General features: G+C 40.5%; 2 protein-coding genes across 5 annotated transcripts in view; one reads left to right on the top strand and one right to left on the bottom strand.

Moving 5' to 3' along the window:
* Nucleotides 1-9,024, bottom strand: part of LOC135223847 (protein Hook homolog 3-like) — a gene marked incomplete in the record, with an annotated part of 163,036 nt that extends 154,012 nt beyond the window's left edge. Inside the window, 2 exon segments of the mRNA XM_064262731.1 lie at nucleotides 4,386-4,468; nucleotides 8,868-9,024. Of these exon segments, the coding sequence (XP_064118801.1) occupies nucleotides 4,386-4,468; nucleotides 8,868-8,906 (122 nt within the window).
* Nucleotides 9,025-11,361: 2,337 nt separating this feature from the next.
* The window catches only part of LOC135223844 (DNA polymerase eta-like), a 38,748-nt gene continuing 26,059 nt past the window's right edge, over nucleotides 11,362-24,050 (top strand). For 2 of the 4 annotated variants that reach the window (XM_064262726.1, XM_064262724.1), the window contains exon 1: nucleotides 11,362-11,571. The gene's annotated coding sequence lies outside the window, so the exon portion shown is untranslated. Of the gene's footprint in view, nucleotides 11,572-11,608; nucleotides 11,746-24,050 lie in introns of those variants that run through there. The other 2 variants (XM_064262725.1, XM_064262727.1) reach the window with 2 other exon arrangements.

Raw genomic sequence — 24,050 nt, 5'->3', positions numbered from 1 at the left:
GAAGGAGGGGATATAAAACACCAAGAGATGAAGGACGCGATCAGGAAAGAATATATGCAGAGACTCAAGGCGATATTCAAGTCAAAACTCAACGCCGGAAATATGATTAAAAGCCATAAAACACATGGGCAGTGCCAGTAATCAGATACAGCGCAGGAATAGTGGAATGGACGAAGGCAGAATTCAGCAGCATAGATCAGAAAACCAGGAAACATATGGCAATACACAAAGCACTACACCCAAAAGCAAATACGACAGACTATACATAACACGAAAGGAAGGAGGGAGAGGACTACTAGTATAGAGGACTGCGTCAACATTGAGAACAGAGCAGGTGGGCAATATCTGAAAACCAGTGAAGACGAGTGGGCTAAAGAGTGCATGGGAAGAAGGACTAATAAAAAGTAGACGAAGACCCCAGAAATATACAGAGACAAGAGAATGACAAACAGAACAGAGACCTGGCACAACAAACCAATGCCACGAGAATACATGAGACAGACTAAAGAACTAGCCAGCGATGACACATGGCAATGGCTACAGAGGGGAGAGCTAAAGAAGGAAACTGAAGGAATGATAACAGCGGCACAAGATCAGGCCCTAAGAACCAGATATGTTCAAAGAACGATATATCTAAAACAAACCTCTATCTCCAATAGGTATATATATATATATATAGATATATATATATATATATATATATATATATATATATATATAAAATGTCCATAGGTCTGGCAAAACCTACAACAACAAGGTTTTGACTGTTCCCGCCGCAAACAGGTACCGCGGAAGAGCGCGCGCACAAACACACTGTGACACTGGTCTATATTCTATATACCCTCGTTCCACCCTGAATACTCTGCTCTCTCTCTCTCTCTCTACTGCAGTTTGTTTTCAAAATAAGTTAGTATTTTTTTTCTTACTTTTTCAAAATTTTAATTATTCGTAAAGTATAAAGCACTCTCTCTCTCTCTCTCTCTCTCTCTCATTAGGACATTGTGAATGAATAGTAAAACCTGCTCCTAGAGATGTCTCCTCTTAGGATGGACTAATTTAATAATCCTTGTAACTCTCTCTCTCTCTCTCTCTCTCATTAGGACACTGTGAATGAACAGCAAAACCTGCTCCTAGAGACAAGTGAGCACACGATGTCTCCTCTTAGGATGGACTAATCTAATAATAAGTCTTTGAGACATCCTAATCCTTGTAACTCTCTCTCTCTCATTAGGAAACTGCGAATGAATAGTAAAATCTACTCCAAGACATAAGTGACCACACGATGTCTCCTCTTAGGATGGACTAACAAGTCTTTGAAACACCCTAATCCTTGTAACTCTCTCTCTCTCTCTCTCTCTCTCTCTCTCTCTCTCTCTCTCTCCAGCCCCAGAATGTGAATTCACGGCGGCGCTATTACTTGCCTAAATGCCTATTGTTCTGGACGCGCAGGTCCCATCAACGACCTTCGATTAGCCCTCTCAAAAAAGGACAGGTGAAGGACTTCCACAATCTTTTGTCTTAGTGAGAAATATCGTCCGGACATATGGCCTTGAACGCGGTCCAAATAGAACCTAACCTAACCCGTCCTGCACGGGACACCCGCCCGTATAAATAAATAAATTAAATAAATAAATGGGTGGATAAATAAATAATGACAACGCTGGAGAACCTGTACATTGGCTGCTATACATTATCAGGAGTATTGTATACGTACATAAAATGAGAGAGAGAGAGAGGAGAGAGAGAGAGAGAGAGAGAGAGAGAAGACCTGGGTGGCTGACTGGCTTCGTTTCCCCAAGTGAACTACTTATAAAAGAATTGTTCTAACTTTCTTAAGAGCGTCGCTCGCTCGCTACACAATAAACCTTACTCACTCTTCCATGAAGTTGTGGTGACGCATCTCTCTCTCTCTCTCTCTCTCATCCACACACACACACACACACACAATTTAACCATAATGTTGACGATTATTCTCTTAGTAATTATACAACTTCAATAAGACAGTATACATTATTATTATTATTATTAGTCTAGTGTCCCAAACAACCCCAAAGGCATAGTGTCCTAAACAATCCAACAGGTGTAGTAGTAGTAGTGTCCCCCCACAGAAATGATATTATCATTATTATTAGTCTATAACTGATTCACTTAAGGTAGATTCTCAGATGAGCCTTATTCTTACGAGACGTTTGTTTGGTGGCCGCTGATTGGCTGGTACCGGGAGGTAGGCAGCTCCCAGCCAATCAGCGGCCGCCAAACTAACGTCTCGTAGGCATAGGGATCATCCAAGAATCTACCTTAGTGAACCAGTTATAGTGTCCCAAACAATCCCAAAGGTATAGTGTCCCCACAGAAATGATGCAAGCCACGTCCCAGCCGTTCTGAATCACACTGCTCAGTGAAGTGAATAATGCATGAGCTGTGCCGACAATCACTGCGTCATCCGAGATTACCCATTTCATTTCGACACGATTTTCATTTGTCGACAGGTTGCAAAAATCAACGACCGGGACTTGGTACAGAGAGAGAGAGAGAGAGAGAGAGAGAGAGAGAGAGAGAGAGAGAGAGAGAGAGAGGGGGGGGGGGGCTAATGTTTCCTAAACAGTTCTGTAGGAGAGGCGCGTGAAAAAACTATAAAAATAGTGATGAATACAACTAGAAAATATTGTGAAAAAAAACTATAAAAATAGTGATGAATACAACTAGAAAATATTGGGCCTAATTAATTTTAATTAAGACGCGAAAACTTTAAACTGGTGCAAAATAAATAAATAAACCGTTACTTCATCCTCAAGCGACATATTTGGTACAATTACAATTTGCACTGATCTTAGCCTAGATTTGGCCAATCGAACCTTTATACATTACGATGCATTCAACTTTATATGGTGCAACCCTGGAAAACACAACGTGTGTAAATACTGAATCATAGGCCTAAGAGATATGTACCATTACCTAAAAGCGGTACATCAACTCTGATATATATATATATATATATATATATATATATATATATATATATATATATATATATATATATATTAATCAAAAGAATTACTGAAAATTACTTCGAATCATTAGGCGGCTTTCCTGGACACTAGAGTTAGACTAAAGCATTAGTACCAACAGAGATAATAATAATAATAATAATAATAATAATAATAATAATAATAATAAACCATTCACTTCTTTAATAGGTTTCGGGAAATGAAATCTATACATTAAAAAGACCTTGGTAATGCCACGCACTCGGCAACACATTTTTTTTTTTTTTTTTTAAGAATTTACGACCAGCATTAGCGCGATGGGGGCCATAAATATATTCCACGGTACCGATAAACTCGTCACTTGCAATGTTCCGTTTGCCCTTGGCACGGTATTGCGCCACGCTTTCCATGCCAAAAAACATAGTTTCCCTTTTAGAAAACTCTTCAATAGTATTCAAAAGCTGCATTGGCTTACGGTACATGGTCTATTAATATATTGAGAACGCTACCTCAGTATACATATTACCCATAGGCCTAAATTATTTGGACAAACAAAGCGCTGTGATATGGATAAACTAAACACTACCTCATTACATATCCATAGGCCTATACGATTTGGTTAAACTAAACACTGCCTCAATACATAATATCCACAGGTCTACATGAATTGGATAAACAACATACTACCTCTGTACATATGAATATTACCCAGTCAATTATTTCCAATCATAACAGAGGACACGAAACAGCCACATGACAAAAAGAAAGAAAGAAAGAAAAAAAAACAGGCCTAGTAATAACAGTAACACCAACTTTGAGAATCATTACATAAACCTACACACACACACACACACACAAACAAGAAAATTAAAACGTTCCTTAGTAGGATTTTTGATACCTACATCACATGACTGTTTTAGCAACACGTAACCCCTCTCTACTCCAGTATCATTTCTCAATCCAAAGCATGTCATATCTCTCTTACCAATTTTTAACTTTCCATTCACACCACGTCTCTCTCTCTCTCTCTCTCAAGGGCATTGTCAATTCTCAGCCCATGGGCTACTGTCAATATCATTCTCTCCCACTTAGGGTACAACACACAAACACACACACACACACTCCCAATCTCTCAAGGTACAACCTTTTACTCTTCCTTTCTCTCAAGGTACGTAGTACGTACAAACTTTTGCTCTCCTTCTCGTAAGGTATGCAATATTTTTTCTCTTCCATCCCGCCTCTCTCTCTCTCTTAGGATAGCTTGCAATCTCTCTCTCCTTTTATCTGTTACTATACAAAGGCTCATTGAAATTCAGTTACTCTCTCTCTCTCTCTCTCTCTCTCTCTCTCTCTCTCTCTCTCTCTCAGGGTACAAATAGAAAAGGGTACTAGACTTACATCTGATGCAGAACGTTGGCCATAACAACGCCATCTGTTAACTGCTGGACCGAGATTCCTTCCCGGCCAGGGAAGGTTTCCAGCTAAAAGAGGGAGAGAAAAAAAAAAAAAACGAAATTAATATAGAAAAAAAAATTAATAATATTAATAAAAAAAACTTTTTTTTAGACACAAAAACACAGGAATTCGAGTACAAATGCTATAAATAAAAATGCTTACAATTAAGTGGGGAGGTACCTGTTGTCCAACACACACCCACAAAAAAAAAAAAAAAAAAAAAAAAAAAAAAACTACTACTTGTAGTTCAATCCAACTTATTCTTATAGATTAGGAAAAACCCAAGAATAGTGGCCAGACACAGCCACTTTTTTGTTAATATTTATCTTTATCCAGCTTACGATATTCCTATAATTAGTAGCTTAATAAATCTCGCTCATAAATTTTTGGTGAAAAAAAAAATCCCTTGCTTGATCGTATAATTCACACAATAAAGATAACAAAATTTACAATAAACTCTGTTAAAAAAAATTGGCTATAATCTGTAAGAGTGAAATGATTTGTCTTGTTTCTGTAGGGTCAACTAACAAATCTATAACAACTTGCTATAGTAGCATGAAAACACAACTATTGTATAAAATCTAAGAGATATCAAAGTCGAACTAAAACTTATTAGTATTATTACTACAATTATTATCTTTATTATTATTATCATTATTCAGAAGATGAACCCTATCCATATGGAACAAGCCCACCAAAGGGGACACTGGCTTGAAATTCAAGCTTCCAAAGAATATTAGGGTGTTTATTTGAAAGAAGTTGCAGAAGAAACATTAATAGGAACTACAGAAAGATCAACTGCAAGAAAATAAAAAATGAACCAATACATAAAAATCTAAATAAATTACTAAAACACTTATGGTTTGAGCAACCAAGCTGCACAGATACTGCATATTTTGTGATTTACATTTGTACTATACTGTACTACAGTGGCAGAATACAAATTTAATGAGAGCTAGCCTAGTCATGTATGTTAATATTCACTGTTACCTTGCAATCTCAGTTTCCACTCTAACTAACAATTTCTAGTAATATCCGCTTGCCCCGGAATCAGAATGCGAGCAATGTGGTTACTAATATTCAAATGAAGAGCCGAATAATGACGATTACATACGAAGGCCTTGTGTCTTAGATTGGATACATTTGTCTTTTGTCAAAATCATTAGGGAATTGCAATTAGTACGTATAAATACCATAACTCAAGTACAGTAGTATATACTAATTCTATCGCAGGTCGATCACTATGCAATAACACTAAATAATATAAATTAAGATTATTCACAACGTATCATCTTCAATGCGTTACAGGTATATAATAAAGTTAAAAAAATATACAGTAATTTACGATAAAATTTTCAATTTTACTGAATTTTTCTGAGCTTCTTGTATTACCAGATGATTTGTCCCAGTTACCATCTTCGTTCAACTTTAAATACGCAATCAAAGAGCCTAATTTATGTGGCCAATTAGCTGAATGAATAATTGTACAGCAAGTACGATACATATTGTAACTTTTCATAGTATGCCATTCTCTATAAAAACATTTAAACTACTCTGATATGACAGTAAATTGTGTGTGTATACTAAACCACAATAAGAAATATTATTAGAGCATGTACTAAACATTTACCATATCTATTAACATGGTAAGAGGCTGCAATATTTTCCTTCTTTTAACTCGGCTATATGTACCTTTCATCACTGATCCATTTAAAACCTAAAACAAGTCACAATAGCTGTAAGAAAATGTCAGGAAAAATATTCTAAGAAAGTTTCAGTAAAGGGTACTTCTCATCAGAACCTTAATACTCCCATACCACCTGACTTCCAGGAGGAAAGAGTTTCTGCAATAAACATTTTAAATAACTGAAGGGGACAGCAGGAGAGCCATCACAACAAATATAATTCATGGTGGTATGTTTCTTGATGGATTTTACAGCTCATTTTTTAAATCTAAAATATAACTTCAATTGAATCAACATGGATTGTCTTTACAATTTATAACTTATTACACAATTCTAAAGCAATAGTGGTGTTATTGATAGGTATATGTTTAGTCTTTTGTTACTGTATAAAAAAAATCACGATGATAAGAACTAAGATGCACTATTTTCCACAATGCTGAAGGTTCCAAGAGTATTTTTATGCACACAAAGGAAACGAAGTCCTCAAACTAACTTAATGTGGATCAGTTTACATAAACGTGTCTTCGTTAGTTTCAAATAGTACAATACCTCAGGAAAAAATAAATCATTTTTCTGTCACTTATACTAAAACTACATGCCTAGACCATACAGTGCTCAATGTCCACAGTAATGAAACACTGCACAACAAATAATATGATTTTATACCATTTGATATACTCTCAATATGAAATTCAATCATTCACCATACACTACCTCATTCACTATCAATCCCCTCAATTGTTAGAGCTACTTAAAACAAATGCAACTTCTATTCTCTAAAAGTTTATTGTTCTGTGAGGTATGGCACCAACATTTCACAATCCCCTGACTGGCCAAACAACGTGGAACGTTTTTATCACACAAGAAAGTGATTCCATATAACTCGCAAGGCAAACATAGTTTTACACTTGAATGAAAAGTCCACAATGCACCCGCCATAAAAGGTCACTTACCCAGGGTAGCTACAAGGTTAGGGAACACTAAGAAGCCAGCCTGTTCAATTTCATCAAAATGTTATTCTCTAAGATAATGATCTATCGCTGTTACAAATGCCACTTGCCTCACATGACTCTACACATATTAACACAGATGTTCTGATCTTGTGCAACTTAAATTGACAGGTACAGTGTCGTGAAATGGTAGCTTAACAACCAAATAGGTAAATGAATCAAGTTAGGTTAGAAACTCACAAGGACATTAAGTACACTATGCATTTATTAATCACCTATTCTGAAAGCCAGCATGTTGACTAGTGTAACTCTATCAAAATCTGCCAAAGACAACTTAAAAAACAAGCAAAATTTGTTAAATAGACTGTCAAGATTAATAAAGGGTGTTGCATCTCAAGATAGGATTACCTCTGTATTACTAGAAATGCACTGGCTGCCTATCCAAACTAGAACAGCCTTTGTTTAAATGATTGTTATGAGTTACCAAGGTAAGTACAGTATACAGGCGATGTCCAAAGTATTTTGGAGATTTACTAAACACAATAGTCATAACTACAGAATAATTCAATTTAACTAAGCCATGATGCACTTGGAACATTCAAATATGGAGACCAAAGATGGTACAATAAGCTACGTGCTAGGTATATAGAGTGATCTGAAAATCATGAGCACACTGTACGATTCTTTGAACATCTTTGCATACATGCATTTATGACAGGTGAATTTGCAGTCCCTATAAGAAGCCTCCAAACAATAGGTAAGATTTCACAGATGTTAAAGTCGAAGAGAACAGCAAAATAGAAATAGAGAAAACTGAATAGCATAAATTTCACAAAGTATAATTATAATAAACAAAATTACATTACCTTTAACTATGTAATATTACACTTTATTTCTATACTAATATTAAAGCAATTAAATAAAAGAAAATTCAATAAAAATTAAATTCTTGCGCTAAAAGATCCGAATAACCTAAATTTCACAAAACTATTGTAAAATTATGAAACCTTATGTAAACAGTCAAGCTAACGGTCCTTGAGGGTGCCCAAGAAGTCAAGGGGCCCAGACGCAAGACCTCAGTGAGGCTAGCCTGGCCTAGGCTACACAACACCCCAAGACGAGGTCTGACAACTCTGGTTTCTAGTTAGGTCTTCACGGTCGACCCCTGGGATTTCCCAGCTGTCACAAATAACAGCATTGGCTGGAACCCTAACCCGCAGGAAATGATGCATGACAGTCATCTAAGCCTACCGGGCCTATGGCCAATCCAAAAGAATAAATTCGGTGCCTAACCTACGTCAGATGAGAGACGGTGGGGGGGGGGTGTTCTGAAGCGTCCCCTGATGCCCTAGTAGGTTAAGATTATTGAGGATAGGTTTATTTGGCTTTATTTATGATGGATATGGCAAATTTACATATCATAATCCCACTCTGCGTTACGTATCCAGCTAGGACTGATCTCATCTTGCTTGGGGTACTTATCCCAAATCTAGCATAATCCCCCCTATCCCCCCGCCCCCTGTTACGTTATGCTTTGCGGACAAGGTTCTCGAATGCTTTGGCTACATTTTCACACCCGTCCAGTTACAAAAAAGTCTAAAATAAAGCCATATTGAGGAAAAAAAGTAACTGGAGTTTATCCAACGCGACTCATCGTAAGCTATCTTGACAGAACTTCAGGGGTCCTTCTCTACGCTACCAGAAGGCGACACATAAAAAAAACCCCAATCCACTTTTTCTCTCCCTTTCGCTTTCTAGAAAGCGTCAAAGCACTCTCCACACGCCCTTACCCATTTCAACAGGCTGCCACAAAGTATATGAGTCTCCATTATTATGTGTATAAGCGTAACGATTACATATCAAAAGACAAACACCGAAAGCCACAACCAAACTCGCACTGTTTACAAATTGAACTGAGCTCTCCCCGATCATCTGGGGGCTTAGGTACTCTCTCAGGTGCTAGGGATTTCTCGGAGACCAGTAATTCCCTAGATTTATTATTTTTCTACTTTTTCCCAGCTTCACGTTCGCTGAAGGCTACCAATGTAATTCATAATGAAAAATACAAATATTTGAGATGATTTAGTGACAAATTTATAACCTTTAGCTATGGAAATTAACGTCAGCTTTATTCGTAGTTGGCTCACTGCTAGGGGAAAACCTGGGGACGAAAATTCATACCAGAGTTTGCTATACAGTTGGATATGCATTTTTCACGTTTATAGAAGATGCAATAGACGTTGTAAAATTTTTATTTTCTAGATTATTAACTCTAAATTGTCACTTTATTTGGGTAACGATATATTGCTTAAGCTACAAACATACTGGTAAATAATGCACGGAGCTTTTATAAGTTTCAGCAGACAATGAGCTGTGAGTACAGCAATGCCGCGAAAACTTTCATAGACTCCCAACCTCTCTCCCTAGAAAAACTTGTGGATTAGCAAAGCCTAAATGAACACAAATCCCAAAAGCAAATATTGCTCTCTTTAGAAATTTTTGCCTTTAGAAAGTTACAAAACACGAATATCTGTAATTCCAGGATTGGGTAGACATCCAGTACGTAAATAGTAATTTTCAACATCTCGTAGAAGGTAGGGAAATGTTTCAGATTTTTTCTTACACTTTGTGTATTTGCATATCTTCCACTTTCCATCGATGCTTTTTTTTCCTCTCTCTCTCTCTTAACAGATATTATTGATCTGTTTATTCTATGGTATTGTCACATTGCCTAAAATCTACGTTGAAGTGAGTGAACAGATGGAATGACATGGACCACGCCATTTTTTCTTCTTTTTGCCGACCCGAAGGATGTTGCCATCATTATTCCAGGGTTGTTTTCCCTCAAATGACTTCTTCGGCCACCTCGGTTACGACCCAATTAAGTCGACTGACCATCATGTTATCAGTTATTATGTTCCAGCATCAACAAAGAAACAAAATTTTTATTATAAATGTCTGAGAAAACGGACAATCCGAGTCCCTTCTTCGTGGCCAGAGATCAGGGCTTACCTGGTAAATTTAACTAATTTTTCATTTGTTCTATTATTTCTACTGAGTCAGCATTTAAATCAATAGATTATATAAAATTCTTGCATATTATTTAAAAAAAATTTGAAATAACTCCTATATTTTACAGATTATAACATAGATTTGCCTTGTACGGAAAATCATTTAAATAAATATGAGTAGTCATCGTAGTCCAATCACTTACTACTTACTTTGAGATTACGTGGTAAATAAATATTTTTGTAGTGCATTATGCGCATAATATAACAAGTTCTTGAACTATGAGCATATATAGTTCATATTCCATCTGAAGGCAATTAGAATTAAATAGCGAAGTAATTTCCCAAATCACCCTCATAAGGCAGTGTACAACTTTTAAGTAATAAGTTCACAAAACTTTAGAATCACAATAAATTCCCCTTAATTCATGTGGACCACAGAACAGAGGAATTAAAGAAGTTGCTTTGCTCATAATAACATGTTCAACTCAAATCATAGTTTCACACAAACTAACATTACTATTCCTACACTTTTTGGCTGTCATACTTTCTTTAGCTTTATATTAAATCAATTGTTATAGTAAACTTAAAGCACAATGTATTCCGTAGTGTTTGTCGTGCATGGAACCTACCTGTAGGCCTAAATGGTGAAGTAGATAATTTTTTTTTTCATTTGTTTCATCTTTCAAAGAGTAAGAAAAATTAGGTCAACTGTAGATTTTCAGTTATGTAAACCCAACAAACTTTGATAAACTTGTAGATATTAATGTATTGTCACTTTGCTTAATTGATTCTACTTTACTCCAGAATAGTTATGATGACATGGTCACCATATCTGCAAAGTAGATTAAAATTGCTCTGAAGTGTCAACCGTCCTCCTAAAAGATATTTACGTTTAGGTTTGGAATTGTGTCCCGATAAGAGTAAAATACTTTAGGGAACTACAATTTTCAATAATTTACAAAATATGTTACAATTTTATTGGTCACTTTGAGAAATAAGGACGAGAATGGTAAAAAAAAATAAAATTTGTAGGTAGCTTGGGCCATAGGAGGAAAAATCTGTAGATCTGGCACCACAGTTTGCCAGATTATAGGACAGTACAAGTAGAGCCTTTGCAGAATTTACGAAAATGGATCAATATATTCGAATTGACGCCATAAAAATACCAAATTTCAACGCCAGGGCTTGAAGAAACGTTCAAATGCACGCCATGGACGTGCATGATGCGTCGTGCAATCTGAAATGTTCGCTAGCCAACGATGACGTCAAAAAATGTCCGCCGGCTTCGACTCATCTGTCAATTTGTATTTGTCATTTTACGCGCCAGTAACAAAATCAAACCAGCTGATTATTTAACGTCACTTCCTCAGCCATTGTTATCAGGGAGCGATGACGAAGATGGAGTGAAAAGGAGAGAGACGATGAGTGATTTAAGACGCGAAAGGACGTTAAATATGGCGTCGGTGGGAGGGATTTTAAAATGGTAAATATAAAAGTCTTTTTCATGTTCGATCTTGTCCGCTTGTTGTTGGAGCTTGGTGGCTTCTGATTGAAAGCAATTCGTGAAGTTTTCTTTGTTATTTTTATATTTGATATTGTTTTACTGCGGAAATCTCTCGCTGGAATTCGTCTCTCATATTCCCTTTTTCGGGGCCAGGTTAGTGGAAGTAGCCTATTTAAAAGGCCTTAAATTATACTAGCTACCTACCTAGGTACTTTAGGGATGCCAACCTTGGGGGATGCTGTTTGAGGACGTATTTAGGTAAGTAGCCTAGGTATTTATTTTGTTTTACTGCGGTAATCTCTCTCTGGAATTCGTCTGTCATATTCCCGTTAACCTTATCTCGATAACATTCCAATTTCTGGACCAGGTTAGTTAGGGTAAAGGCCCTACTTAAATTACTACTAGGTACTATGGGATGCCAGCCTTGGGGGATGCTGTTTGAGGACGAAGGCTGTAGGTAGCCTAGTATCCTAGCTACTACCTATAACAGACTCGAGTCTTCTCTATCTTAAAATTCGAGTCTTTCTTATTTTAAAAGGCCCATGGACGTGTTAAATCAGTTAATAGGCTCATAGGCATGACCCAGGCCAGATTTGTTAAGGGTTAAGCCATGTCAGGTTAGGCTAGAGGTAACTGATTAGGGTAGCTATATATAGCAGGTAACAGATGACTGTTACCGCACTCCTCTGGTTGATAACTAGTAGCTACTACCTAGTACTTCAATTGTAAAATGGTCGACGTTCTGAAGATTTTTACCGCGGCCTACCTAGTAGTTCCCATCAGTAGGCGACAGTAGGGTGAATGATTGAATGGCCTCCTGGCGACCACCTGGACAGTAGCATGACCACCTTCCCAAAAAATAATTTTAACACGAGCCAGCGCCCGTGGAAGTAACACCTCGAGACCTCTACTTTCCTCTCAAAGTACTAAGTGTTAAAGTTATTTTTTGGGCAGGTGGTTGCCAAGAGGCCATTTGATCATTTACCCTATTATTTACTGCCTTTTGATTTATATGTTTCTGTTTATACTTTTTGTTCACATTCATGGTATAGGGTAAATGGCCGAGCGGCAACATAGCGGCCACCTCTCTCAGAATGCTACCACTTCCCAAAAAGCGCTTGAATTAATGCCCTTATTTGTAATTTATAACAAAACTCGAGGGGAGCATAGAGTTCTCAGTGTGCTGCCTGGATAGGCCACAACTCTTGACTGGTGCTCATGGCAGCGAATTCAAGTACTTTTTCAGAAAGGTGACCGCATTCCGGGATTGGTGGATGTTATATCACCGCTCAGACATTTATTCTATACTCTTTATAGTCTTTTGTTTTTATGTTCATCTCTTAAGGGTCTTGTACTAAATACAGCTCCCATTTTGTACTTAAACTGAGTTACTGAACCAGAGGGAAGTGGTAGGCTAGTGTTTTAAAGGTTTACCCTCCTCATAACCTGGGCTATGCTAGATATGAGAAAGGACCACTAGACTACTCCTAGACGACTCGAGGAATTTTTGTGAGGTCACTTTTTATTGAGAATTTAACTATGAGTGTATTGGTATTATTATACTTTATTTAATACCACAACTTGATATTGAAGTTTTTATTCCATGTTTTAAGTCACCTCAATATGCTTCATATGAAAATCTTACACTAATCTATTGCGAGACCTACTGTATGTAATATTCATTCCCATGGAGCTAATTCTCAATGTTACGCTCATGGGAATAGTTATGGTGTTAAAGTAAAAATTTACAGATTGCTTGTTCACGTTTTTTTTTTTCACAAATTGATTGTGCTTATACCCCTATGGCCTTATCACATGACAGGCTTCATTAGGTATAAGTTCAACATTGTGTATGTCTGCATTATCAGGTACATTTTGACTTGTGTTTCTGTACAAGCTCTAGTCGGCTATTGTCTAAAAATACAAATTAATCTGGGAACAAAATGTGCTTAAGTTCTTCAACTAGTGTGAAAATATCTACTGAATACAAGGGGTCTGTCTTTTGTAAGCTGTTAATTTCCATATTACTTTCTTTACTTTCATGGTTTACTATTGAGTTTGCATTTGGGACTAAGTATTTTGTGTTTGTTCTGTAGACATTACCCTGAAACCAATTTTTGGCATTTTACTTTGTTTAAAGTTGCGAAAAGTATTCATACCTCCTTTTGGTTAATTTATTTTACATGTACAATTAACCCTTAAACGCCGACTGGACGTATTTTACGTCGACATACAAAAGTTTTTTTAAAAATTCGCGGAAAAATTCTTTTAGGCCTACCAGCCGAAAACTCTTGAATCACGCGCCTTGGGGGATGCTGGGAGTTCACGGATCAAGGTGTTGTTTTGTTTACAATCGTTACGCAGGCGCGCAAGCGTGAATTTCTTTCTTGCCGCACTAAAAAGTATCTGTGACACATCTCGGAAATTATTTCGTCACTTTGACATAATTTTTTTACCATTTTAAATTAGCCGTTACATGAACTATTATATATGAAAATGTGCGCATTTTTATGTAGAATACAACAAAAAAATACTCATGATTGTAGCTTTTATCAGTTTTGAGATATTTTCATATAAATAACGATAAGTGCCAAAATTTCAACCTTCGGTCAACTTTGACTCTACCGAAATGGTCGAAAAACGCAATTGTAAGCTAAAACGCTTATATTTTAGTAATATTCAATCATTTAACTTAATTTTGAAACTAATTGGAAGTCTCTAGCACAATATTTCGATTATGGTGAATTTATGAAAAAACTTTTTCCTTACGTCCGCGCGGTAACTCTTCCGAAAATAATCATACATGCGATTGTGGTAATGTTTGCACCATTTTAAATTAGCCGTTACATAAAGTTTTATATATGAAAATGTGCGCAATGTCATGCACAATACAATTAAAAACAACCCATGGTTGTAGCTTTTATCAATTTTGAAATATTTTCATATAAAAAATGATAAGTGACAAATTTTCAACCTTCGGTCAATTTTGACTCTACCGAAATGGTCGAAAAACGCAATTATAAGCTAAAACGCTTATTTTGTTCATGAAACTTACCTGACAGATATATATATAGCTGTATTCTCCGAAGTCCGACAGAATTTCAAAATTCGCGGCACACGCAGTGGGCGGGCCAGGCCATGGTTGGGTAGTACCCATTCCCGCCGCTGGTGAGGCGGATATCAGGAACTATTCACATTTTCTATTCATATTTTTTCTGTCGCCGGTCGGTAAACAACTGTTTACAGACCTCCGCCTAGGATTTTGAAACTTCATTAGCCGCTTAAGTATCCTAATTATTCTTTCGATTATTGACTTTGATTTGTTGCTAGGCATACGCTATCGTAAATTTTTTCATTGCATTTGATGTCTGAAGCTAGTTAGCCTAGTTTCAGACTTTGTTGTCTGCATGGGGTAAGGTGAGGCTACCGGAACTTTCGGTAGACACTCGCTTAGTATATATGACGTTTACATGTTTTCTTTGCATAAGTTCAATGTAATTAGTGTAATGTGTGACTGATTACGGAAGAAGTAGGATTCATGTACGCATTTTAGAGCGTGTTAGAATCAGGAGTTTTCCTCCACAGTAAAACAGAAGTTAGAAATAATGAACCTTCTAACCTCCTGTAGATTTTATTTTGCCTAACCCTGTGGTATGGCTACGGGCCTAGAAGAATGTTCTGCTAGAGGATTACATCAAGTAATCTTAGACTAAAGTGCTCGCTCTCCAATCAGTGTTGTGAAGTGTAGTGCCCTTGTGTTGTGGAGGGGGCGTCAGATCGGCCCCATAATGCCTCTAGGCCTGGACCTCTGTCGGACTCCCAGGACTCAGGGAGAGGGCATGTCGAAAGCCGCAAGAGGGTTACGGGGGCTCCCCACCGATCTGGCGTCCCTTCGGCAGGACCTGTTGACGATTCCCAGGCTGCTAAAGATCGTGCACGTGCACGAATCTTGAAGGATTTGCTTCTCGTCCTCCGAGGGCGTCCTCCCCGCGCAAGGGTTGGAGCTCTCGGAAGGACCTCGCGCCCTCTAAGAAGCTTTGTTAGAGAAGAGGGGACGCTTCACGTCCTCTCTCTCGTCAGGAGGGAACGTCAGATCGGCCCCCATAACGCCTCTAGGCCTAGACCTCTGTCGGACTCCAGGAAACCAGGGAGAGGACATGTCAAAAGCCGAAGGAGGGTTACGGGTTTTTCATGCTGATCTGGCTTCCTTTCGGCAGGTCCCTGTTGTCGCTTCCCAGGCTGCCGAAGATCGAGCACGTGCACGAATCTTGAAGGATTGCTTCTCGTCCTCCGAGGCGTCCTCCCCACACAGGGGTTGGAGCTCTCGGAAGGACTCGCGCCTCCTTAAGAAGCTCTCGTCACGAGAGGATGAAAGAGTCCTGTGCCCTGTCAGGGCTCTCAAATTTTATTTACTTAAACGAAGGAAGTAAGAGGTCCTTCGGGTAATTTGTGGTGCTCAGAAGAGACCACATTACCCTTTTCGAAGAATGCACTGGCTCTTTTCCTAAGGGACATATTAAGGAGGCTCATTCATCTTGCCAGAAGAGTGATTTGAGCCTCCTGCGAGTGAAACGCTCATTTATACATTATTAAGGAGGCTCATTCATCTTGCCAGAAGAGTGATTTGAGCCTCCTGCGAGTGAACGCTCATGAAGTTAGAGCTGTTTCAACCTCGCTAGCATTCCAAAAGAATATGGTAATCAAGGACATTCTTGATTCCACCTTTTTGGAGGAGCAACTCAGTATTCGTCTCCTCTCCTCATGGCGCTCCGTATACGTTATGTAAACGTTCGCTTTACTTCGAAAGAGCATAAGTTTGACGTCCGGCAAGCTGCTTTGCACAGTCAAGAAAACAACTTATGTCTCTGGTTCGGCATAAGAAGGGCAATTTAGACGTGAGGAAGCTTTTGGAGGTGCTCGACGTCCTATAAGTAGAGACATTCTCCAGTACGCTCAGCAAGCACCTTGCGAGGGTGTCTTTCGGACGCTCGGCGTTCCTGTGCTGAGGGCGTTTCTGGAGATGTTCTTTTGCATTACTAAGACGCAAGTTGCGCACAGGCGGCCACTGTCTTTGTAAGAAGGTATGAAGGTCTTTAAGGCCCGTCTTGAAGACGAAAGCCGTACGTCTTCCTTTAGTGTTCACACACTTCAGGAGCAGCGTGCGGCTCTCCATGGAGACTCGCAGAGGACGTCCCTTGAAAATATTCAACGTCATCCGCAAAACGCGGTTTCGTCATAACATTGAGATGTTGGCAAGGTCGCTCGCCAGGACGCCTCTTGGCGGGCCTTGCATGCTTCAGCGCTTATGAGGACGCTTTTGTGGACATTCGCCAGGACGCTTCGGTGGAAGCTCGACAGGACGCTTTGCGAGAGAAAAGACTTGTAGACAGCGTCTTATTTGCTGTTCAGGACGTTTCTTAGGACGCTTGATGCTTTCTAAACGCTCGTCAGGAGGAGGTTTTTTCAAGACTCTCCACAGGACATTCCTTTACAGAAATTTTAAAGAAGGATTCGGAGTTAGCGGAGAGACATACCCGAATTTTTTCTTCGATCCCTCTTGCCTCTTCATCGATTCCTCTGAGAATCGGAAGATTATATACTCGGATTCCTGGGTGACTTTCGGTCATGTTAAAGGGTTTTTCCCCTATTAGCAAACTGCCAATTGTTTTGTCAAGTAAGGACGTTTTCCCCATTGTCAAGATACTAAACGTTTTGTCATTTTAGTGGGGGACCCCTCATAAATGGGGTAGTTCTCTTTGACATAGATTTTAACGTTTTTATCGTTAAGCGGATAAACTCATTAACAAATTTCGGAAGAGCTCTCATTCATTTTCAGAGGCTCATCCGGGGAGTAAGAAAAATAAAAAGACTTGTAGACTAGATCCAGGAAGTCTTATGTCCAATATCATAAGAACATTTGAACGGTCCTTTTCGATCCTCGGTTCTCTCTTGATGATCTCTATTCGAATATTACTCCCTTTTCTTGGCAAGAGTCTTGGCAAAGATCAAGGAGTTCTTTTAAAAAGTCTCATTCATTAGAACGTGGACAGTCGTTTTCCTTTCTTTCTCTCTTCCTCGTCGAGGAAAGATGTAGTAGAGAATTCGATGTTCAAATTACTACAATACTTACGTAGTTTATCTTTTGCGTCATTTTGCTAACGCATGGGTCAAGTCATATACGCATATCGTATTTACCTCTGCGGATAAGAAGCCGAAAGAACTGTTGTTCTAATGTATTTAATTGTCACTCCCTTCAACCTTCCAAGAGTTTTCACCCGGAGTAAGAACAACTCTTCAGGTATTGTTACGACAACACCAACTCAGCTTCTGTATTTAGCAAATTTTGTTTCGTTTAAATATGCCTGCTTGAGAGTTTCCTTTTGCTCGATAATTTCATACCTATCCCTTCGTAAAAGGAGTAGCTGGCAACTCAGGCAGATAGTGCGAGACGATGAACAAGGCTGCTGTTACTGTGATCTACGCAGTACCGGCTAGCTCGGTGACATGCGCGGTTGGTTACGTCTCTCTCCCTTGCGGGAATGGCTGAATAAGCCGTCTCTCTGCCCTACAATCATGGATTTTAGCCTCGGGTTGAGGAAATTTCTAGTAATCTTGAATGAAAACACGCCTTCCGTTTACTTAGATAATTTCAACAAGATATCTCTTATACTTGTTCGGTGCGGGTTTACCGCACGGTAACAGAATTCTGTACGAATCTACCGCGGCATAGCACTATAATAATGCTCTCCTGCTTATGCAAAGCGCAGCCTTATTTAGGGAAGGAAGCAGGCTGAGTGAGGGAATGGATGAGTTTGCTGGGGACCATTTCCTCGCTGGAGAAGCTTGTTTTCCCTGAATAAACAGCAATTCAGACCTCTACATTTTTCCTCACGAAGAAATTAGAATAACATCAAAGATCTAGTAATAATTCTAATTTTCTCTCAACGGCTTGAGGATCACTCGGGTGATAGCGAGAGGGTGCCAGACATCCGAACAGAGGAACCAGATGTTCTGGCACATTGTCTGAAAGAATTGGAAGCCAAACTGGTCGGCTCTCCAGTTCCTCAAAGGGTGAGTTTGGATCGAGTGGCCCAAATCATCTCGGATAATTTCTCAGCTCTCTCATAGCTCAAGAAGAGAGAGTTGGTTATGGGCTTGGGCACGGAACGTAACGATCCTCAAGAGGTTCGTTAAACTAGTGCACGTCCGTGCGCGTCTTCTCGATCGAAGGCAACAACTACTGACGTCTGAGTAATCCTCACTTAGAGTATGCGAAAGTTGAGGAGAGACTGAGGGCGTCCTTTCGTTAAGTTTTTCGTAATATTGAAGACGAAGGAGCTTCCTCTTAAGTTGTTCCCTTATTCATGATCCTAGAGGATTAGCTTTAGTCTCCACATGTTGGCCTCTAAGAGGGTTTGGATTCACAAGAGGTCAGGTAATTGCAGAGAATTGTCCAAAGACCCTTCCCGATGTAGAATAGTGTAATCTAACATCGTCACTTAGTGAAGTATCTAATATCTCTCCTCTCTGAGTCTGAAGGCGTTCAGACTATCGAGAAGCGATAAGATCTTCAAGATTAATGGCAGTCTCTTGGCCAAGGCAAAGCAGTGCTGCCTATTTTCAGTGTTCAATCGGAGGGGCCGTTTCTGGAGATAGTGAAGGGAAATGACTGTTCCTCCACCTCGACCTCTGTGAATTTCTTTATGGTTCTATCTTTCCGTATGAAGTATGAGATAAGCTAGAAGTCCTAACTATTGTAGAATATGCAAATATGTTGTTGACGGCCTCTAGGCTCAGAGATTCGGTTCTGTCAAACAACAAAGCTTCACGATCTTTGAGGTCTGGGGAGATCTTGAAATTCTCTGGATCGCAGGTTCTGGCATGGAAACTTAGACGTAGTCTGAGTTTCTGATGCCAAAAGCATTTCGAACCTATCCTTCTGCGAACTTAATACACGTGACCAGCCAAAAGGCTAACATTCTAACCGCTCTAGCCACGGCAAAGAGGGTTAGTGAGTTTTAGCCATCATCAGAGGTTTTAGCTTTAAAGGACATAATGCGGTCTGTCCTCTAAGCCTTCCGTTCTTGATAAAAACGAAAACCTGTCTAACCTTGACCCGAAGGCTTGGAGACCAAGGGTATGGCACAAATTATTGGGCAAGGGCATTAGAGAGTCCTGTGCCCTGTCGGGTCTCTCAAGTTTTTATCTTGATAAAAACTATAGAAAGTCGAGGTCAACGGACAATCTGCGGTGTTCCGTAAAAGATCAGACTGGTTCATGTCCAAGAACACCCTGGCATTATAGTCAAGGAGTTCTTTTAAGAAGTCTCATTCATTATGTTTGCATAAAGATTTGAGATTTGTTCTTAATATGAATGCTCAAGAGGTGAGGGCGCGGCCTCGGAAGCATTTCAACAGAGCATGACACTCAGTAACATCCTGAGTGCCACGCTTTAGCGAAGCAACTCTGTGTTCGCTTAACACTCCCGACGGGATGTGAAGACGACATTTCAGATCTGTAAGTCGCTAGGACCATACATATCCGTAGAATATATCAGGTGGCAGCAAGCAACACGAATCCTATCCTATAGAAAAGGGATAGGTATGCTTTTAACTTTGAAGGGTTGGTCGCTTGAGGCGCGTTCCTTTTCTTTAGCCTAGAAGTTATGGAACTAACTTGGATAGGTTAGGTCAGGTGGTGGTTTTAGCTTCGTTGCCCTCAGAAGTATGGTCATATGGTCTAGTCACATTGTGGTCACGCCCCCGTTGACAGATCATCTAGAGCGCACCAGCATTACAGGTCTCTACCTCGCTGGCAACTCTAGTACGCAGAAGCAGACTTTGGTGACAGTAATCACGAAGTCGGCTATGCTAACAGGTGGGAACCAAGATGTATATCGTCTACTTAATTTAGTTTCCCAAAAATCCTATTCTGTCTCTTCCCACCATCCAAAGGTGGGATTCAGCTATATACAGTAAGTCCTCGGGTTACGCTGGCCTCGACTTACGATGTTTCGTGGTTACGAACGCGCCCCCATAAAAATATAAAAAATAATATTTTGCGTCGTTCCGTCTTACGCGGTTTTAGCGTCGTAAGCAACGTAAACAAACGCGAAAACTAGTTCCGGGCGCACGGCGGAAGAATACGCTTTGTGGGGGAGAGGACGGCGTCGCTTCGCTACGCTCATTCCTCGCCCATACGCCATTTTGGTTGTTTACACTGCCTCTCTCTCCCTCGTGTTGTATCGTTTTTGTAACTTTTTGCTCTTTGTTATGGCTCCCAAGTGCAAGGCGGACTCTTCTGATGGTAGTGCATCGAAGAAAAGAAAGGCCATCACCATGGAAATTAAAGTGGACATTATAAAGCAATCTGAGAAGGGAGAAACGCCAACAAACATTGGCCGCTCGCTTGGCCTTAGCCGTTCGACCGTTGCTACCATTATCAAAGAATAAAGAGCGCATCGTTGAACATGTGAAAGGATCTGCTCCTATGAAAGCGACAGTGATAACTAAGCAGCGTAGTGGTCTAATAACTTGAAATGGAAAGGTTATTGGTGCTTTGGTTGGAAGACCAAAATCAACAGCGTATCCCAGTCAGCCTTATGGTGATTCAGGAGAAGGCGAAAAGATTGTATGTTCTGCCTCACCTCAAGAATCACCTGCCTCAGCATCTCCAGCAACTTCTGGAGGTTCTTTTTTCTCTTCACTAACCTCCCCAGTCTCTCCAGCACCGCAGCTTCCTCTCCAGTGTGCAAGCCAATCAAATTAATAAAGGTAAGGAATTGTTCTCCTCTTGTTATTGATAGGTATTTACATTAAATCGTGTGGTATTTTTCAATGTTCCGACTTACGCTGAAAATCGTGTTACGACGCATCTTAAGAACGGATCAACGTCGTAACTCGAGGACCCCCTGTATATATCTGTCAGGTAAGTTTCATGAACAAAATGTTATTGTTATAATACAATTAAGTTTGTTCATACTTACCTGGCAGATATATATAATTAAAAGTGCCCACCCACCTCCCCTCAGGAGACAGTGGCACTGATAAAATATGAATAGAAAAGGAATAGTTCCTGTATAGTTTTCCTATCGCCTCCCAGCGGCGGGAATGGGTACTACCTGGCCGCCCACTGCGTGTGCCGCGAATTTTGAAATTCTGTCGGACTTCGGAGAATACAGCGATATATATATCTGCCAGGTAAGTATGAACAAACTTAATTGTATTATAAAAATAACATATTCTAGTAATAATCAAGCATTTACCTTCATTTTGCAACAAATTGGAAGTCTCTAGCACAATATTTCGATTTATGGTGAATTTATGAAAAAAAAAAATAAACTTTCTTTATTTTTACGTCCGCGCGGTAAAACTCTTCCGAAAAAATCATACGTGCGATTGTGGTAATGTTTTGCACCATTTTAAATTAGCCGTTACATAACGTTGTTATATATGAAAATGTGCGCAATTTCATGATAATACAACAAAAAAATAGTTGAAGGTTGTAGCTTTTCTCATTTTTTGAAATATTTGCATATAAATCACAAATAAATAGAAAAAAAAACCAAAAAAACCAAAACGTTCGGTCAAATTTGACTCTTACCAAGAAATGGTCGAAAAAACGCAATTGTAAGATAAAAACTCTTACAGTCTAGTAATATTCAGTCATTTATCTTCATCGTGAAACAAATTCGAAGTCTCTAGCACAATATTTAAATTGTTCCGATACGTAAATACAAACCCATCGTCCTTTAAACAATAGGAAGTAGCTAGCGGCAGCTGGAACGGTCGTAAGCTTCGAACAAGGGGAGAACGGTAGTTAACTGCTTGTCCGATCGTCGCGCGCGCGGCGACTGGGAGGTAAACAAATCACTTTTGCTTTCGGCCGTGTGTGGGAAGGACGTGTTCGCCATCGCTCTGCCCGCTTGTCGTTTGCTTCAATTCTTGAGTATTGGTTTCTATTCTGTGTATCAGGAGTGATAGTAAGTACTTTTTTCTCTATTTCAATTGATTACAATGAGTGAATCAGAGGAAATTGAAATTTCACCGCGCCCTCCAGTCGCCGTAGAAGTGTGGTCCCCCGGGCTGGAGGGACGTAAATGTGGGGTGGGGGGTTCAGGTCCTTTGTGGAGGTGGACCCCCACGAGGTTTGTACTCGTTGTCGAGGGCGAGAGTGCTCTCGTAACGAACCATGTATGGTTTGTATGAATTGGTCCGAGGCGCAGGGGGGTGCTGTACGAGGGCAGGAAGAGACTTAGGCCGGCCAAGAAGTCATCGGAAAGTCCAGTGACTCCTTTGGTGACGGACACTTCGTCCTCTTTCCTGCCTCCCGGCCAGCCCCCACGTTTGCGCCTTCCCCTGCTGGGGGGGTAGCGGAGTCCTTTTCCTCTCTCGATCCGTCGAGTGTGGAGGAGGGCGCCCGCTACCCGGACGTACAGTTGTATTCGGGGTCTTCTGTCCGCTCTGGGGGGGGGAATTTTTTCGCCCCCCCCCAGGCGCGGGGAAGCCCCCCTCCTAATTAACCCGACTCTTGCTTCCGCAGGTGTGCCAGCAGCGAAGGAACGACTTGGGACAGGTGTGGGAGTCGCTGGGACTGCAGGGAAGTGCCCAGCATCCAGGGGTTGATACAGCGGTTGGCGGGGTCGGCCGTGGTCACTCATGGTGCGGTGACCCACCACGACGACCACATTAACTACCCCCTGCGTATGAGATGCCACCACATCTTGTATATACGCCCCACATAATGTCGGTGACACCCACGGTGGCAGTACAAAAGCCAATTGCCGCCAGTTCCAAAGAGGACGATGCCACCACCACCTGGATTTTTTCCTTTGCCGACCCCGGACGTTCCGCTGCCCCAAGAGTACCCCCCTGGACCTGCCGCCAGTGCCACGGATGTCGGTGACTGTCGACAGGACGCCCTGGCTCTCCCTTAGTAACCTGCCGTGCCTGCCGTACCTGTGGCCGCTCCAGCGACTCTTTCCATTTCAGGTACACATTCAATTTCAGATGTTCCTGCTGTTCCTGCTGTTCCCGGACCGTTTCCTGCCGTTCCCCGCTGCTGGTGTTGCTGTAACAGTCTCAGGTCCTTCCGGACAGGTGCAGTCGGGCCCTGTTGCTTCGGCAACTGCCCCGGCTCCCTCCTGGATGGAAGACCTGACGTCTGTCCTGCGGAGCCTGGCGAAGAAGAAGAGGAAGAGGAAGAAGGTGTCGTCATCGTCTTCATCGTCTTCTTCGTAGTCTGCTGCCTCTCCTTCCCCTTCGACTTCTAAGGCCAAACAGCCGAAGAAGAAGAAGGTTGCCTCCTCCTCCCCCCTAAGAAGACTCCTTCGGGATCTTCTAAGGGCCCGGCTCGCTCAGGCGAGCTGGGGAGCTCTTCTGCTGGTCCTCCTGTTCCTTCGGGTGCGGGGCCCGTCGCTTCTTCTGCAAAGAAGAAGTCGACGGGTGGGGGGACCAGAG

This window comes from Macrobrachium nipponense, chromosome 10 (assembly GCF_015104395.2).
Source record: "Macrobrachium nipponense isolate FS-2020 chromosome 10, ASM1510439v2, whole genome shotgun sequence".
Lineage (NCBI taxonomy): Eukaryota > Metazoa > Arthropoda > Malacostraca > Decapoda > Palaemonidae > Macrobrachium > Macrobrachium nipponense.
Note: the sequence above shows the minus strand (reverse complement) of the source record. Positions and strands in the feature narration are given on the sequence as shown.